Below are 19,040 nucleotides of genomic sequence, written 5' to 3' on the forward strand. Positions count from 1 at the left end.
AAAACTATGATAAACTCATAGGCCAGTCTGGAGAACAAAGAAGGGGAGACTTGCTTTACAGAGAAAAAGGAGGAACTGGGAGGGGCAGTTATGAACAGAAGTCCATTGGAGGAGAGTAAGAGCTCAGGTTGGTGGTGGCTTTTCATTGGTTGGGCTGTTGCTGGGTGAGGAGAAAACCTTCCTCCTGCCTGGGTAGTAAAATGGTCTTCCTGCTGGAAAGTACAAGGTAGCTTCTTCCTGCTGGAGTCTGCAGAGGGCAGTGGACGGTCCTGCATGAAAACACCCCCTTCAGGGCTTCCCCACCCCAATTTTAACCAAGATTTCCTTTATTCATTTTCATAGCCTCAACCAGGAAATCCACACCTGTCTAGTCAGCTTTGGGCTGAAAACAATGCTACTTTACTTGGTCAGGGAAGTCTCCTTCTATCCTCAAACAAGGGTCAAAGTGCTTAAAAATGTTTATTGGTTTGCACCAGGATATTTTGTGAAAAGCTAGATAGGTGTTTTGTTTTTTTTTTCTTTCTGGCAACCTCAGTGACCCTTTCTGTTCAGACTTCAGGTCTTTAAGGTCACCCTTGGGAAAGTACCCTATTAAACCACTGGGGCCCATGGGCAGTTGTTCACTATTTCACAATAGTTTCTCTGCAAATACAAAACTACAGGCTTCTGGGGCTGCCCTAACCAAGTGCCGCAGGCAGGTGGCTAAAACAACAGAGGTTGATTGTCTTAGTCTGGGGCCTCAGCACAGGCTCTGGGAAGGATCCACCCCAAGCTTCCTCCAGTTCCTGGTAGTCCCCTGGCCTGTCAGCCTCACCCCATCTTCTCAGGCTGTTCTTCCTGCACAAGTCTGTGCCCATCGTTCCCCCTTTTATGAGGACACCAGTCATTTGGGATTAGGACCCACCCTACTCTAGTCTGGCCTTGTCTCAGCCTAACTAATTACATCTGTAATGACTCTATTTCCAAATAAGTTCAAATTCTGAGGTACTGGGGCCTATAACTTCAACATGGGAATTTGAGGGGACACTGTTCAGACCAGAACATGTTGAGACTTTGTCTGTTCCCTTGTGGGGATGATTAGCTCATTCGGAGGTACCTCCTCATCACCCCTTGGCTGCCTACACATCCTGCAGCTGCCACCAGGGCTTTGGGCCAAGCATTTTCTCTTCCTATACCCCCTTTCTCCACCCCACAAAGAGCCATACAAGCTGCCAGCAAGAGAAACAGAAGTCCCTGCAACCACCCAGAAGACTCAGACCGAAGCACTCATGCTTGTGAGCTTCCGGGAGTCAGAAGGTGGCTGGGAGGCAGAGACCCCCCCACCACATATCTGCTGTTCTGCCAGCTGGACCCTGCCCCGGGGTCCTCTCTACAGGGAAAAACGCGTCCCTCTCTCTGACACTGGCACATGCATGTTCAGCCTTTGACCATCAGGGGGCAAGAATATCTGTCCCTTTGGAAGGGGCTTACAGCATCCAGGAGTGGATGGCTGGAATTCTTCAAGGGCACAGACCCAGCTCTGAGCCCTTACAGGGTGCTCACCATGGCGGCATCCACGGAGCTCTCCACAGGGAGCCCCAACCTCCCCAGAGGGCAAGGACACCAATCTCCTCTTGGGGCTGCCCTCTGAGCCCCATGTCCCCATCCCTCAGCCCCTCAGGGACTCTCAGACACACTGCTTGTCATGTGTAATGTTTGAGTTAGGGTCCTGTGATGATTTCATACAGGAACCTTCACTTCATACACATGGGATATCCTTGGACCCTCCACCATGGCCCCAGTTGGCCAGGCCCCATGTTCTGCCTGCTCGTCCCCACCTGGCCCCGCTTGGACAGTATCCTGTCCCCTCAGGAGAAGGGACATTGAGTGAAGGAGACTCAGCAAAGATGAAGGGCCTGGACCAGCCATGCTCCTGTCTCTCAGAGTAGCACATCCCCACACTCACAACCTAATCCTAACATTTTTTCACCAATGTTCCCTCACCAACACCCCCACATTAAAGTCCCCTTAGCTCCAACTGTGACTCCTAGTGACCTGCTCACTCACAGGAACAAGGGCGGCTCTGGGTGTTTTGTATGAAGTAGTCCTCGAACGTGCGCTGGCTGCCACAGATGCACACTACATAGAAGATACATAGAAAAGGTGCGAGGAATGCTCCTGCATCCCCAAACCACTCCTTCCCAGCAGCAGCCCGGCTGGGCACCTTCCGGGTCCAGGAGGCTGCCACTGCAGGTGCAGCTCAGGCGGGAGATGGCACCAATAAAAAAGCAGGCAACACATGTGAACATGCCTCAGAAAATAAAATAGATCATTAATGACATGAAAAGATGGTCAACCTCAGATATAGAAAAAGATAGTGAGCCGTGGCCAGTGTGCTCAAGTGGTTGGAGTGTTGTCCCATAAACCAAAAGGTCAAAATAAAATACAGTAATAAAATACAAATAAAATTTGAAAAGTAAAATAAAATAAAACAAAAGTCACAGGTTTGATTCCCAGTCAGGGCACATGCCAAGGTTGCGAGTTTAGTCCCCGTTCAGAGCACACGCGGGAGGCAACCAATCAATGTTTCTCTCTCACATCGATGTTCCTCTCCCTCTCTACCCCTTCCCCTCTCTCTAAAATCAATACGCATGCCCTCAGGGTGCAGATTAAAAAGAAGAAGAAAAGGAAAGATAGCAAGACTACACTAATGCCCATCTTCCACTTCTCAGGGCCAAAACCCAAAGTTTGACAACACTCTGGGAAGCACCTCAGCCTGCTCCTGCCGTGTCATGAGCAGCTAGAGGCCTGTGGACAGCACGGGTAACACTGATTTCACTCATGTACCAGCCAGGGCAGCTCCACGTAAGACTACAGGGGCGCAGTCCCCACGCGTGCCAAGAGCTGTGGGTGAGCAGGTCAACCCGTGCCCGGGGGTTCATTCTGGACTCAGACTGTCACCAGGAACCCTGACACACCTGCGCCTCCCCAATCTGACCTGCCCTTTGTGTCACCGGGACTCGGCCCCGCTGTTCTGCAGGCACCTATCACCCAACATCAGAAGTGATGCGATCGGAGGGGGCCTGCTACTCCATGGGAGCTGTGCACCAGGCACAACCCCGAGGCCACCTCGCCAGGTGCCCTGCACCAAGCCCCAGCTGCTCTGAGTGACCAGTGACTGGGTCCAGGCCCAGTCACATCTTACGCTGAAGCCAGCATGTCCCCTCACACTGCCCCCGTTTCCTCCCATCTCCCCAGCTCACCCTCATCACCAGGTCCCACCCTTACCTACTGGGCTCAGCCCTTCCTTCCAAACCCCCAACACACTACACAGGCAGTGGTGTATTGTAACTTTACTAGAGGCCACAGGTGACAGTGGGTGACACCACCAACCTCAGAAGGCCCCACCCACCCCCCATGCCCACCATCTGGGCTTCACAAGGACCATCTCCAAAGGCCAGCCTGTCCTGTCAGGCAAGCCGGATCCTTTTGGGAAGGGAGAGGGGACATCGGGGGCACGGAGTCCAGCGAGGTCCCCTCCCGGCCATCACTCCTGCCGCTCCTCCAGGCAGCCCAGCACCAGCTCCGCCTGGGTCTTGGCTTCCTGCAGGAGGCTGGAAATGCGCTGGCAGATCTGACAGACAAGAGGCCAGGTGAGCAGCCTGCAACTTTGCTCATCCCTGCTGGCCCAGGCTCTCCCTGCCACCTCCTTGAGCCACCCCTGGCCCAAGCTCCCAGCCTGTCCACTTGGATGACTGGGCCATCCTGGGCTTCCTCACAGGCCTCCTGGTGAAGATGGGAGGGGCTCTCTCTCTGTCCTGAGATTTGGGGACAGCAGGCCCCAGGCCCCCCACCCGTTTGGTCTTCCCACTTTAGCCATGACTGCCAAGTGTAAGGCTCTGTCTCCAAGGCCCAGAGGGCTGTGCTCACATGGTCAGTCCTTTAAATCAGTGCCTATGTGATGGACAGCGACTTCCCTGAGGATGGCCAACGTCATCAGCCTGGCTGGACCAGGCAGATAGGGCCTGGGCCTGGCCCTGAAAAGGCCACGGTTCCCCCAGGCCCAGCCATGAAATCGCTTTTTAACAATTATCATGAAATCACAGAGAAATCGCACAGCTTAGTGGTGGCTGGGGCTGGCGCAGGGGAACCGGGTGCTAAGGGGAGTGGAGGGTTTTGTTTTGGTTTTTTATGGACTGACAAAAATGTTCCAGAACTAGATAGAAGTGGTGATTGCACAACATTGTAAGTGTGCTAAAACCCTGGATTGTATATTTTAAAATGGTAAATTGTATGTTCTGTAAATTTTACCTCAATAACAGTAACAATGGAAGTATAGTGAATGCTAAAGCTAATTTTGTATGTGAACAACTCTTCTTTGAGGTCCTCTCTTGCAGGTGGCAGTGCCTGGCCTGGTGAGTCTAGGGAACCCCAGCCCCAGGCAGCCCCCCCAGGCAGGTAGGCACACTGGGCCATCCCGGGGTAGCCAGGCCGCAGCTCCACCAAGGGCACAGGGGCCCCAGTCCCCACAGCTTCCCAGTCCCCAGCCAGGACTGGCTCAAGCCCAGTCACAGCCCCACAGTGAGGGAAAAGGAACTGCTACCTGCCTCCACAGAAACCCCGAGAAAGGACAACAGCTGCCCTCCAGCCAGGCCTCGGCCACCTGCAGGAGGCTGGACAGACGCTCCTCTCGAAGGCCTGTTCCTGAGGCTCTGGCCCACAGCTGCAAACCGTGGCCCTGAGGGCCTCCTGCAGGCCCCTCCGTGGGGCCGGCCCTGAGTGCCCGTGGCTCACCTGGTCCTTGAACTTGTCATCGCTGATGTCCTTCAGGTTGATGAGCACATTGAAATATGCACCAAACATGCCTGTCTCCAGGGCCTTGGCCGCCACCTGGAAGACCACAGGGACAGGGCTGGGGGACGGCGGGGCTTGCACTGTCCACTCTCAGCAAGGGGCCTAGGCCTGGGCTGGGCGGCAGCACCTGGGATCCTGGCAAGTGCCTGCCCCACTGAGCCCTCACGGCTCATCAGTAGTGACATCACACTGATCGCCAAGGGTCCCCCAGAGGCAGCTGGGCAGCCCGTCTGAGGAGGCCTGCCTGCGTCCCACAGCAGGGAGTGGGCTCCAGCCTTGTCAACCCAGCAGACAGGGGTAATAGCCACAGCTGACTCTCCACCTTCACGCTTAGAAATGGAGGCCCTTCTTATGTGAGCGAGGCCCAGCCTCCTAGCACAGCAGCTTCAGGACAGCCTGGGCCCACTCCTGGGTCAAAACCCCGGGCGTGGGGCTGACAGGGAATGGAATGAGCACAGTGGTCTGTCACTTGGTAGGAGCAGGGCCCTCCCCGGGGATTCCTCATTGGCCCCCATCTCATTGGCCGCAGTGCTCCCTGACCTGACGCACCAAACACTGGATGGCGCCCCGGCCTGGGGGGAGCTGGCCACGGGTGGGGACCTCAACAATGAGCTCCAACATGTTGGATATTCACAGAATCCCATGGGGCAAGGAGATGCCAGAGCACTGGCTGAGGCCCAAGGGGGAGCCAGGAACAGTGGGGACCACCGCTTCTGTGCCCAGACAGCTTCTGTTCTTGATGAATCACATGTGGCCTCCTTCCCAGGAAAGGAGTGGACACTTCTCTGCAGCCTCAAGACCAGACACTGCACACAGGTGTCTCTCTTATAAAGACTTTATAAACCATAGGGTCTGAGTTCGAGCTGCAGAAATCACAGACCCAAGCCCTCCACACACGGGCTGTGGACCGTGTGAGGTGAGCACACCTGAGAGCCATCTTCATGTTTTCTAGAACCAGGAGGCCGAGAATGGGGAGGGGGGAGGCACAGCGAGGAGACAATGAGGAGGAGGCATCAGGAGGGTCAGGGGTGGACTCTGGAGACTCGTCTGAGTTTCTGCTTGTCTACCCTGAAACCTTGAACAAGATCCTGAATTCTCCATCGTCAGACGAGATTAACATACCAAGACCACCCAGGCCTCACGCAATAAACACCCATAAACGTCTTTAATTGCCCAGTGGCCCTCCGCCTTCCACATGGCTGCATCCCGGCTCCACCATGTACCTGCAGGTCTGACCGGCAGGCCAAGTTCACACACAGGGCCAGCTCCTGCAGCGCCGGCCACAGCGAGGCCACCGTCTCCGCCAGCTCCAGAGGCACGGCCACTGCCTGTTTCAGCCCCTTCTGCATGGCAGCTGCTCGCCTGAAACCACGAGGGCATCAATGGTCAGAGTTGAGGTCATCCGGGAACCCCACTCTGGACCCCACCCCTACAGCTCTGAGCAGACAGAACCAGGGTGGGGACAATAAGAAATTCATTCTTTAACCACAAACACATGCCCAGAGGGTAGGTTAATTGGGAATGAAGTCCTTTCAAGGTGCCTGGATGTCCTCCTGCACCACACTGGCCGAAGCTACACCCACCTGTCCTTCTCCTCAGGTGTGCTCTTGGGCAGCTTCATCGCTTCCTGCCGGAAGGAAGCACAGAAACACAGGGGGTGAGGGGCAGCCAGGTCCGGGCCACACGGGGCCTGGGCGGGGCGGCGGCAGCCTCGTAGCAGCGCCCGTGTCACCATCTGGGTGGGCATTTCCACATGGCTCAGACGTCACTTTCGGAACAGTACTTCTGTTGGGTTCGTGGTTTAAAGTCCTTGGGGCTGGGCCCCCCACAGAGGAAGATGGCCTGGCTCAGGGACCCCACAGAGGGCACTAAGGGACTGGAGAGAAAGGGCCAGCAGCTCTCTTGAACACCAAAGGGGCCGTGTGAGGTCCCTGCATCCTGCCCCTCCCACAGCACCCCGCCTGCTGTCATTGTTCAAAAGTAGAACAGGCCCCCAAAGTCTAAACGTAAAGGTTCAAACTGTGCCCCCCCCGAAAGGCGCCTCTGCCTGGGAGTGGTCACACCAGGTCTGTCGCTCTCCACACAATGTGCTCAAGTCAAACAGGCCCACCTTCTCTGTGCACCCCTGTGCTGTGAGCATGGCCGTGGCCAGGCCCTGACCTCCTGCAGGATGTTGGATGCACCCAAGGGCACATCCAGCTCTCCGGGTCACTGCTGTCCACTGACTGCACTCCGACCCCTCTGGGCACCCACCATGCAGGCTCCGAAGGCCCGGGCATCCGCGTCCACCAGTGCTGTCAGCTTGGCCGAGGCGGCGTGGAAGGGTGGGATCAGGCGCCGCATGGTCGCGTCCAAGTGCTCGAACTGGCGCCGCCCATAGGTCATCAGGCCAGCCATGCAGGCCAGCGAGGCGCCCTGCGGAGGGGCAATTTGAGGGAGTGGGATGCTTGCTGCCACCCGGTCCTTGTCCACAACCCCCACCACCCCGTCCCCTTTCTTGTCCCTTTCTCACCATGGCTGCCATGGCCGCTGCCACTGAGCCGCCCCCTGGGGTCGCAGAGCGGGCGCCCACCTCTCTGACAAAGCCATGCAGGGACTTGTCCACCAAGCTCTGCTCAGCCCTGCTCTCAGGGACCAGGTATCTGCAGGACCCAGGAGGGATAGGGACGGGGTCCTGGGTCATGCAGGGACAGGGACAGGAACTGGGTGGTAACTGCAGACTGTGAAGGAAGGCCTGGCTCTGGCCCTGGTCTTAACTCCAGCCCACCCCCCAACCCCCTCCCCCATCCTCGTCAACATGAGAAAGGGGACACAGTGCCAGTTTGCAGAGCAACCACAGCCTGTGGTGGGGCAGGGAGCTGTGACCACCCTGAAGCCCCCTGTGGACAGAGCAGGACCTGGTTGGGGCCTCAGTGCACCCCCCTAAACCAGCTCCTAACCCTGTGGCAGGCACAGGCACCCTGGTGTCTGCCGATGAATAGGTGACCAAGCAGATGGCCACCCGGGTAGGGGGGCAAAGGGCAGGGCTAGGGGAGGTGCTCACTCGATGATCCGTTCTTTAGGATTGAAGGGAGACAAGGAGTCCAGGCCCAGCCTGTTCACCACCTGGGAAAGAAGGGACTGGTGACTGACAAGTCACCCCAGCCCATCCCCCACACATAAGGAAGGCAGCTGAAGGGTCAGTCCCACCTCAGCTTACGGCAGCTTTCCCACCCTGGTCTAGCGTCTGTGGGAAGTGAGGCCAGGGCAAGCTGGCCACACGCTCGCCCTCCAGCAGCCCTGGTGACCGCTGCTGGCTCCCCGTCCACGCGGCACCCCCCTGGGAGAGCACTTGGCCCAGAGCAGGTGCCTCGTCCTTACCAGACCCTCTGATACATTCGCCCACATGTGTTACTCCATAGGGAAACTGAGGCCCAGAGAGAGGAGCTGCCCATTCGAACCCTCGGCAACTGGGCCTCATTCTGAACCGTGTGGGTCTCCCGTCTGTCCCCCGGGCGACACCGCGAGCAGAGGCTCGTAGCTGAAGGGGGCCAGCAACGCAGCCTCTCTGGACGAGGGTTCATTTCCTCAGGTGTCAACAACTAACAAGTCTTTAAAGCCTAGGAGCTGCCTGATTTGCCTAAACATAAGCCTTGTTATGCAAGGAATAGTGAATTTTACCTTAACTCAAAAGAAAATTGGAACAATCCCCACTTAAGATTAGAATTCCTTCCACCAAAAAACACTCAAAATGCTTCATGGTGCCACATGCCAGCAACAAAGGCCCAGCTCTTTCGGAGACAAATAGGTTCACACTTGCACAAAAAATAATAGAAGGTAGCAAGTGCTGCCTAGAGCAACAAGCCCACAGGGTCCCAGGGTGGTCGTGAGGTGTCTCCAAAAACATGGGAACAGGTGGCGGGACCCTTGGAGGGTTTGCTTGTAGAATCATCATTAGGCAAAGCCCTGCTGACAAAAAAAACCTCAGAGAGATTAATTGAATATGTAAAATGAATGTAAATACCCAGCTAAGCTGGCAGAGAGTAAAGAAAATCATTCACGGCCAGAAGGAACCAGAAAGATGAACCAGGAAGGTCTGCTCGCCCTGAAGCTGGGTCCATCCTGGGGACATTTGAGCACCTCTGGCAGCCCCTTCTGAGGAGGGACGTCTTGAGCCTTCACAAGTGGGCATCGGACTGCAGACCCCTGAAAGATGACTCTCCAAGGATGGACCAGATTAACGGCCCTCTGCAGGACACAACTGGGACTGATCCCAGTCTCCGCCTTCCCTTTGGGGAAGCAGAAAACAGTCTTCCCTGGAATCCATAACCCTGAGCCACCCTGACGAAGGTGCAGGCCATGCTCACACTGAGCTCGCAAGCTGTGAGCATCCAAAGCTGCAAGCACAAGACTCCATCTAAAGTGGCCCATTACCTAAGAAAAAGAAGATCAAAACTATGAACAGTAAAATGACAACAAATGCACAACTATCAACAACTGAATCTAAAAAAACAAAAACACACTAAGTGGACAACTAGAACAGGAACAGAATTACAGCAATGGGGATCATATGGAGGGTTATTAGTGGGGAAGGAGAGTGGGGAGAATGGGAAAAAAGCATAGGGAATAAGAAGCATAACTGGTAGGTACAAAATAGACAGGAGGAGGTTAAGAATAGTATAGGAAATGGAGAAGCCAAGGAACTTATATGTACAACCCATGGACATGAATTAAGGGGGGTATTGCTGGAGGGAATAGGGGTACTGGGTGGAGGGGGGCAAAGGGAAAAAATGGGACACCTGTAATAACATAATCAATAAAATATTCTTACTAAAAATAATTTTTATGATAAAAAGAAAAGAAAGAAAGAAGGAGAAAAAGAAAGGAAGGAAGGAAGGAAGGAAGGAAGATAGAAAGAGAAGCCCATGTGGCAGTGTTCCCAAGCACCTAACAGGCAACAGACATTACACCCAGGGCCTGAGAGCTACCGCTGAGAAAGTTCCAAAGAGCCCACACTCACAACCAAAAATCACAAAACACCACAAGAGGGTCAGCAGAAACAATGGGCAAAATCAGACCCTTCAGCTGAAGAATATAAAGCAGTCCATTAAAAAATAGAAGAGAGCATCTGACACATTAATAAAGAATACATAAATGTGGCAAAGTGAAAGCTCTTTCTGACAGAAAGCGGATGAAGTCGGAAAGCCATTGCTGGCCACGGATACCTGTGGCTGGACTTTGGAGAGGCACAGGGTATTTGTACACCCTTGAAGTCCCTGCCACAGAGTGCTTACGAATTACAAAAGGAAGAAGAGAAAGATGGCAGTGGATAACTGTAAGTGTTGATGCCACCTCAACTGAGGACCCAAGTCATCCCCTGAAACAAACGGGCACGGCATCTTCTTAGGCACCGCTTGGAGGGCACATAACTGCCATGCTGCTCCTGCAGACAACACATGGCGACTTCTAGTCATGAGAAACGTTGGGCCAGTACCTATGAGAAACACTTTACCAAACAACCAGCTTGTACTTTCAAAGTCTGCCGAGACAAAGTCTGCCGAGGTCAACAAAGGCCAGCCAGGAGGACTGGTGAACTGTTCCCGGTTAAAGGAGACAAAAGACAGGACAACTAAATGCACTGTGTCATCTGGATCCTGGAGTAGGGATACTCCAGTAGGGATGTAGGATAAATATATGTAATGAAAATTATTGAGACATCAATGCAATTGATTATAGCCTATAGATTAGATGCTAGAATTTGTATTAATATTGAGTTATCTGATTTTGGTAATTGTACTGTGGTTGTGTAAGAGAATGTTTTGTTCTTAAGAAATATACCCTGATAATTAGGGGTAAAAGGACACAGTGTTTTCCACCTACTCTCAAATGATCTAGAAAAAAGTAATATGATTATGTGTGAATAAGGAGAGTGATAAGGCAAATGGGGCAAATTGCAAACACCTGGTGAATCTGTACAGTAGAAAAGTGTTTCTGGTAATATTCCTGCATCTGCTCTGTGAGTAGAAAATCACATCAAAATAAAAAGTTACACAAACTTTTGTAAAAGCTACAAAGAGAATTTAAAAGAAAAAAAAAGAAAGAAAGAGAGTAATCTGGCCATAAACTATACCAGTGACTTGAAGTAAAGTTTGAGAAAACCACATTAATACAGGGGGGAATAAATAGAAAGAAATTAGAGAAAAGATAGAATTTAAAGACAGAAAATGCTTCTACAATATAATCAGTGTCCATGAAGTAAAAGAACCAAATAACAGGATCAAAAATATAATTAAAGAGAATGTTCCTGAAACCAAGTAAGGATGGAATCCATAAATCTCAAAGGAACACTGTTTCAAAGAGAAAAATAACATAAAATAATCAATGGCAACACATACGTGGCAGAGGTATTGAATTTCCAGGGCAAATGAGGAATCTGTCAGGTATCAGGGAGAAAGTGGGGGGTCACCTGGAGTGGATAGATGACCTCCCAAAGTGACATTTAATTCCAAAAGACGGTAATTATGGATACGATTACAACATTCTTGGGGAAAAACAAGTGACAAGAGTTTTGGTTGTCCAGCTGTCTCACAAGAATAAAGTTGCAGAAGGAAAGACACTCCCAAATATGCCACAACCCACAGAATAAAGCCTCCATGAGCCTTTCATTAAAAATCTGCTTAATTGTGAAATCCAGCCAACAGACAAGCAAGGAATCTGGTGGGAAATGAGAGGCACACGTTGACCTTACTTACAGAACTAAGATTAATTATATGTGGATATTTAATATAGTTAACATATGTGGATATGGGTGCAGAAGGTCAAGGTTATATATTTGACAAAGTAAAATTAACACCACAATTTAGAATTAGAGCAAAGATGGCTGCTCTCACAGTGCATTAATCTTCGTGTCTTTCTTCACCAAGTCAACAGACATTGTCTAGTATTCATAAAGCACTAAAAGAGTTAGTATATTATTAAACTTAAAACTTTAACCACTTGGAACTAATAAATAAATTCAGCACACTATCTGGATAGAAAGTCAACACATGAGAGTCAGCTGCATTTCTATACATGGACAATGAGCAATCTGAAAAAGAAATTACAAAAACAATTTCATTTGCAATAGCATCAAGAAGAATAATATACTTAGGCATTCATTAACCAAGGAAGGGAAAGACTTATACAGTGAAAACTACAAAACACTGATGAAAGAATTTAAAGATATAAAAAAAATGGAAACACATCCCATGCTCATGGATGGAGAGCATCATATTGTTAGGAGGGCAATGCTACCCAGCGACCTACAGATTCAATGACATCATCAAACTCCTCACAACATGTTTTGCAGATACAGAAAAGTCCATCCTAGATGGTGGTGACAGGTTCCACAGCATTGTGAGTGTATTTAATAGTATCGAACTATATACGCAAAAATGGTTAAGACATCATTATTGATGTGGCTCAGTGGATTGAATGCCGGCCTGTGAACCAAAGGGTCACGGGTTTGATTCCGTCAGGGCACAGGCCTGGGTTGTGGGCCAGGTCTCCAGTGTGGGCTGTGTGGGAGGCAACCGCACACTGATGTTTTTCTCCCTCTCTTTCTCCCTTCATTCCTCTCTCTCTAAAAATAAATAAATAAAATATTTTTTAAAATGGTTAAGATGACAAATTTTATGTTATATGTATTTTATCATAATTTAAAAAATGGAAAAAATTAACCTCCAAAAGAACATCCCTAAAAAGTACTATAACTCTAAAAAATCAGGAAATAGAGAAAGAAAAAAAAGTAGGAATAAATGCTGTGTGTTTATTTTCTCATTTTCATAGAAGGCTGTCAATGTACTGATAAAAATCAATAAATTTGAAAATTTGGATATAATTTTAAAATGGAAAGAAATCAATAAAAAGAAGTAGGTATATTAAGTTATAATAGTAATCACCAGAATACCTAAAAAATAGACCAACTTCCATATACAGTAACCAGAAGAAACCACACCCACACCCCGCCAACATGCCTGAAAATAGGACAAAAGTAAGTCCAGGCACACCTGCTAAATTGGCAGATACTCAGAAATAACTAACTACCAAATAGAAACTGTTGGAGAAATCCAATCATTGCTCAATGTCAGAAACACACGCAACATGGGAGGAATCCCAGGCCCATGGAACTCAGAGCAAAGCTCTCACATGGGACACATGGAACCATAAAAATCTAGGGACTCAGGTGTGAGGAGGCTGGAGGCGACTCCAGAGAGAATGTCAGAGGGAAGAAAGGGAGGTCGAAAGATGGTCCTCCTGCCGAAACTTCTGCCAGACTGAACACATTTCAAATCACAAAGAAAACCTCAGTGGTGTCCCCAAAATGAAAACAGCATGATCTTCTCATCTTAAAGCGCAGACAATGAAACAAAGGGTGAGCAAGTCCAGGCCCCAGGGACAGGGCTGCAAGCCCACGTGTAGGCGCCCCCAGCACCCAGACTTGCTCCCGGAGCCTGGAGTTCACTCAGCAGCTCCCACTCAGCCCTTGGCCGTCTCCCCCTCCCACCCCCACCCCACCTTCCCTGAGGGGCACAGCCCACCAGCCTGATCCGGTGCTCCTCCTCCAGGATGAAGAGGTTCTCCTTCTCACAGTAGAAGGCAGCGGCGTCCAGGAGGGCCTTCAGAGGCACCAGGCCCACCAGCTGCGAGCCCACCACTGGGAGGCTCAGTTCCTGCAGAGGTTGGCCAGCGTCAGCCCCCAGGGGACGGGGCATGAGAGCACCCAGGAAGGTGGTGGGGACACCACCCTGCTCCCCTGGAGGGACCCCCCATCCAGAAGGGGGCACCACCCTGCTCACCTGGGCTTCTCTGCAGGCCTCCTCATAGACCGTATGCAGCCCCGTGACCTCAAAGTCCAGGAGGTTTGTGGACACCTGAGCCAGGTTATTTTCATCCAGGTACCAGCCAATGCCCTGAACCTTTTTCAGACGTCCTGGCTGCAAAGGAAAAAAGCCTTTGTCAGCCCCTGACCTGTCCAACCCCTCCTGGTTCCTGGTACTGAGAGCCACTCACCCTGCACCTCCCAGCTGGCCAAGGGGGCCCCTTCCTCCCGAGAGGCCTGGACAAGGCAGGCAAGGGTGTCGGCAGGCGCACTGGCCCACCGTGGCCTGCAGACACGTGCTCCCAGATGGCCACATGCACACGGCCCTCCCCTTCACCCTCCTGCTCTCTCATCAGAGCTGGCAGGAAGGGGACTGCCCACCACAGGGAAACTGAGGCCCGAGGGCCAGGCTCCAGGGTGCCCACCCCCACAGGCACCAGGCTCAGACTAGGCCCTGCTTCTCGGCCAGCGCTCTGCCTACACTGGGTCCCAGCGGCCAACCTGGGGCCGTCCTCACCAACTCCAAACTCCTGTTTGGTCCCTTCCTTCGACTGAACCCCTCACTCCTGAGGCCGCACCTTAGACTCTCATCCTTGGGGTGATTCGGCCTGTCTGAGGAGGCCCTTCTGACCTCTGATTTCAGAGCAGAAAGAAGGATTTTGGTTCTCCCTGCTTTTGTGTTGTGCTTGCACAATGGCGTCGGTGGGCTAGGGGCCTGGGGTCTCTCGAGGTGGGGGGACAGGCGGGCAGGGCGTTGCCCTCCACCTCTTTAACTGTCCTGTGTCTACCTGTGTCCAACTCCGACTTTCTACAGCAGTGATGCTCAACCAAGGTGACAGCTGCTGTGGCAGGCTAGGTAGGTCAGGGTACCTGGGGGTACCTGGGAGTATCTGGGAATATCTGGGGGAACCTGAGAGTACCTAGGGTAACCAGGTCTTAGAAAGCAGCCGTCTACCTTTCAGTATAGAAATGCTGCAATATTTTAACAAGTACAGCCCTACCTGCTTCCATGGAAAATGCCATTTAAAGCAAATACTCCCCCATTGCAAACACTGGAACCCTACCTTGCCTCTTCCTACATGGCATGGACAACAAGGCTGAGCTGTCAGCAGGTCCACCCCATGGTGCCACACAGCCTCTGACCCTCTTCCTGTGCCCCTGGTGACCCATGGGACGAGCCCAGCCCGCGGCAATGGCAGGTGAACCTGGCCACATCTCACCTGGTCCTTCCCTCGGCCCTGCTCCCGAAGGTTGAGGGCAATGCGGTGAGCCTGCTCCTTGGTGCTGAGCAGGTTGATGTTGAAGGCGATGAGGAACTTCCGTGCCCCTGTGACAGTGGCCCCCCAGCTGGGGACGAATGTGCTGGGGCCAAAGTCGGGCGCCCACTCGGCCTGCTTAAGCTGTGGGGAGACTCACCCTGAGGCAGTGTATTCCAAGGAAGGGGCATCCCACTAGGGTTGGGAAAGGGGGAAGGAAGAGGGCACATACACCTGCGGGGTTCACCCCAAACCCGCCCGCTGTCGGGAGAATACGACACCTTCTCAGGCAGGGCCTCGTACTCCCCAGCCCGGATGGCCGGCAGGGTCCGGCGACTGGCCACCTGCGCCGCCTCACCGTAGAGGTACACTGCAAGGGGAGTCTAGCTGGTTAGGCACTGGCAGGTGGGCAGCTGAGAGCCCCAGTTCCCAGAGGAGAACCGAGGCAGGCCACCCTCGCCGGCCGCAGCTCCCGTCTCTCCAGGAGTGCCCTTTCGCTGTGGGTGGTCACTGAAGGACAGTCGGTATGGGCCGGGACCTCTCCTCTGCCCGCCCAGGGGCAGGGCAGTCCCTCCCCCTTGCTGCTCCCCCTTTACAGATGTCCCTGAAAAAGCCATCAGCTGAGCGGGAGAATTAGGGCATGCTGCTGCATATTTCTTTCTAAAATATATTTTCATTGTGCAAGAAATATGACCACAAATTAAGAGAACTCACCAGAAACTCCCAACACCCACCACAAACTCCCAGCGCAAGCACAGGACAGGTGTGTGCCACTCCCCAAGTCTGTGTGGGGCAGGATGTGCATCCCAAGCTCACATGCCCTGTCCACCATGCACTTTGTTTCCAATTTGCCCCCATTTGTTCTGGGTCATTTGCTTGATGTGGTCAATCCCCCAAAACAAGATGATTCCATTAGGAGGCACGGGCTGATAGGGCTGTCCACTCATCTTGCTAAATTACACTGCAAACTGGCCGCTCTGTGCCCCCTGCCTCAGTGCGTGAGAGCCCAGGGCCTCCCTGCGGCTGGGGCTCCTGCTGCTTTTATCTCCTTCCAGAAGCAGCAGAAATATTTTTGCCTGTCTGTTCACTGGTGGCAAATTTTTTAAAAAATTATCTTCATTTTTAAGGAGTCACGCACAGAGAAGGGTGAGGGATGCTGATGGGAACTGAAAGCGAAGAGGGGTTGGCTCGGGGGGGCCCTGGAGATCAGGGTGCCCCTCCTCAGGGGCCACTCACCTGGCACGCTCAGCTCCTCTGCCAGCCGCCGGCCGAAGGCCTGGGCACAGAGCACACACTCGGCCATGCCAACGCCCCTCACCGGGATGAAGGGGCACACATCCAGGGCGCCCATCCGAGGGTGCTCGCCTGCAGAGGGATGGGGGCTGAGGACCAGGAGGCTCAGCTGTGGGCATGGGCAGGAGCTCCTCCTCAGGCCCGCGTCTGCCCCACCATCCACCCTCCCCGCTGTTCGCACCGACCACAGGGACCCCGAGAAAAGCAGGCCCCCAGTATTTTGGCCTCTGTGTTGTGTAAAAAATAACATAAACAGAGCCACTGCAAAATGAAGCCTGAGCTGCCTCCCAGAGGAACTGCCTTGTACATTTCACCCCTCAAACGCTTGAAGAGGTAAAACAGGGCAAAATAGCTCTTGGACTGGGTGCAAAGCAGCACTGCGCCCCAAAGAACTGCTTGCAAGGGTAACAGGAAGCAGGTATGATGACTACAAGGCTGCGACATTCTTTAGAATTAGTGTCACTATGGTATCTGTGCAATAGAACGGTCTTCCTTTTATTAATGAGATTATTCCACTCCTCTTTCTCATAAATACCCATTGTCTGTGTCTCCTAATCAGAACACTGTTTGGGCCTCTGCCTGAATCAGTGCTTCCCGGGTAGATTTTTTTTTTAACCCTCACCCAAGAATACGTTTATTGGTTTTAGAGAGAAAGAGGGAGGAAGAAAGGAGAGAGGAAGAAACATCAATCAGTCACTTCCCATACATGTCCCTGCCAGGGATCAAACCCAAAACCCTCTGGGATATGGGACAGCGCTTCAACCAACTGAGCCGCCTGGCCAGGGCCTGAGTAGCTATTCTTTGATCTCAAATAAATGGTTGTTGTTTCTCACTTTGCCCTTTTACTTTTAGATTAACAGTGTAAGCCTCTCCCTCTCCTGAAAACCACAAAGAAAACACAACAGGACTGTGAAGCTGTGCTCCCAAAGAGCCCTGGCTGGGCCGGAAGGCCTTCCTGGTCCTGCCCCAGCCGTCCAGCCCTCCCTCCCCTGGAAGCTGGGAGTCCATGCTGAACCCCCGCTCCGGCCAGCAGCCCCCCTTCATGATGGTGAGCCCCTCCCCCCTTTTCAGCACTTCTCTCCTCCCTGCGGGCAGCTCCTCGCTCTGAGATGAGCCCCCATCTCCTCTCCAGGTGGGGTCACTTGTGAACTCCCTGCCTGTGGGCCTGGCCTCCCCCATGAGCGGTCAGAGACCTTGGACCCTGCGTGCCACCCTGACGTGTTTGGCTTTGCAGGCTGTTGACAGGTTGGTTTCCAGCAGGGCCAAGTCTTCACCTTGGCCTCCACCCCCTCCCCCAGAGCACTCAAGCCTCACTGTCCAGAGTCACCAGGCACCTCCACCTGGCCCAGAGGGTTCCACAAGCCCCCCAGACCCCGGGGCCGTGCCCTGTGGGCAAGATGGCCCCTCACCTTTGTGCTTGCTCATGTCGATGAGCCGGAAGGCAGCCCGGGCAGCATTGAGGGCCCCCTCCACCACGTCCTCAGGAGCCCCCACAAAGGTGTAAACGGTGCGGTTGGTTGAGGGGCCGGCGTCCACATCCAGCAGCACGCAGCCTGGGGTCTGAGCCACAGCTTGGGAGATGGCGTCAATCACCTGGGGGTGAGAGCCCGGCCCACACCTCAGCTTTCCCATTTGGAGGAGGGCATAGGAGCTTTGGAGGGAGCTGTCTCTCTCCTGTCTCCCATGCACCCAAAAGTGTACCTAGTAAGCTTGCACTGAGCACTTGGGAACTCCTGAAAGAGCAGGAACCTGGGCAGTCTCATGCCAGCTATGGCTGCCAAGGAGGGGGCAGCACCAGCACTGCCCCCTCCAGGAGAAACCAAGGCAGGACCGGCAGAGGGGCTGCCAGGGCTCCTAGAAGGTGACCAATAGGCCAAGGTCACAGAAGGTTAGGGCTCCAGGCCCTCTTAAGAGGCCTCCAGTGGGAGTAGCTGTTTCAGGGGAGAGGCTTGAGAGGCCCAGAACTTTCTGAGGTGACAGAAATGCCCAAAGGTCAGATTCAGGGGCTCAGTGCCCAAACTGCTCTGTGGCCCTCAGTAGCCTGCTTGAAATCTCTGTGCCTCAGTTTCCTCGTAGGTGATGTGAGGATAACAACTGTGCTCAACCTGATAACCTGTGGGGAGGGGGAGACAGAGGAACCATGGTGGGGACCCGCAAATAGCCCTGGGGGCTGGAGTTGGGGGCCCCACTTTCACAAGAGGCCAAGTGTTTGTCTAAACCTGGGGTCAGGCCCCCTGCCAGACCCCCCAGCTCAGCCACTTCTGTTTCCCATGCTCACAGGGCATGTGTGTCATCGTGGCTGATAGGAGGTGGTCCCTTCTAAGAAAAGATACTCCCAACCCCACGCCACCCAAGCCCCTGTGCTGCCCCCCGCCTGGCCCCCCAGCACCTCACCTCCTGGTTGTTCCCCTCTGAGAAGTTGGGGACACATTCCACCAGGCGAGACATGGTCTGGGCCTTGGTCCTTGGTCGGGACGCTGCTCTCACGGGGCAGGAGGGAAGGAAGGACAGGGCTCTCCCGTGTCCTCCAGGCCTTTATAGGCCCCACCGGGCTGCTTATTAACCACCAGCCAAGGTTGGGGAGAGAGGGACAGGCTGGTCCCTGTGCAAACACTGAGCACTGAGTCAGGGAGGGGCAGAACCAGGATCCCCGGTGAAGCTGATGAGGTTGGAAGAGGAGGGAGGATCCCTCTGTCCAGGGTGGGAACCCCTGAAAGAAGCACCTGTGACCAGGACTCTCAATGGGGAAAAGTCCTCACCAGACCATGACCGCAGGTCAGACCAGGCCCAAGGCCACCTGGTGGCCGTCTCTGTGACCT

At 53.3% G+C, this 19,040-nt stretch overlaps 1 protein-coding gene across 1 annotated transcript; it reads right to left on the bottom strand.

The window, feature by feature from the left end:
* Positions 1–3,323: 3,323 nt before the first annotated feature.
* On the bottom strand, positions 3,324–18,802 carry FTCD (formimidoyltransferase cyclodeaminase). The gene is made up of 14 exons (XM_054576470.1): positions 18,616–18,802; positions 17,631–17,814; positions 16,165–16,293; positions 15,210–15,298; positions 14,893–15,072; positions 13,650–13,787; positions 13,392–13,523; positions 7,877–7,938; positions 7,346–7,475; positions 7,087–7,248; positions 6,417–6,460; positions 6,057–6,195; positions 4,774–4,869; positions 3,324–3,613 (listed from the first exon to the last, which is right to left on the bottom strand). Exons 1-14 carry the CDS (start codon positions 18,667–18,669, stop codon positions 3,527–3,529), a joined length of 1,626 nt encoding a protein of 541 aa, XP_054432445.1. The 5' UTR covers positions 18,670–18,802; the 3' UTR covers positions 3,324–3,526.
* Between the last annotated feature and the right edge of the window lie 238 nt (positions 18,803–19,040).

Source organism: Pteronotus mesoamericanus, unplaced genomic scaffold, assembly GCF_021234165.1.
Source record: "Pteronotus mesoamericanus isolate MK-2021 breed Mesoamerican mustached bat unplaced genomic scaffold, CSHL_Meso_final contig_116, whole genome shotgun sequence".
Lineage (NCBI taxonomy): Eukaryota > Metazoa > Chordata > Mammalia > Chiroptera > Mormoopidae > Pteronotus > Pteronotus mesoamericanus.

What these genes read in the sequence shown, in the direction of transcription:
- FTCD (XM_054576470.1), bottom strand. Translation starts at nt 18,669, where the DNA reads ATGTCTCGCCTGGTGGAATGTGTCCCCAACTTCTCAGAGGGGAACAAC. An exon ending in CCTAAAGAACGGATCATCGA is followed by an intron (nt 7,476 to 7,876) that starts GTGAGCACCTCC and finishes TGGGTCCTGCAG; the next exon opens with ATACCTGGTCCCTGAGAGCA. An exon ending in GGGCCTTCGGAGCCTGCATG is followed by an intron (nt 6,461 to 7,086) that starts GTGGGTGCCCAG and finishes TCCTTCCGGCAG; the next exon opens with GAAGCGATGAAGCTGCCCAA.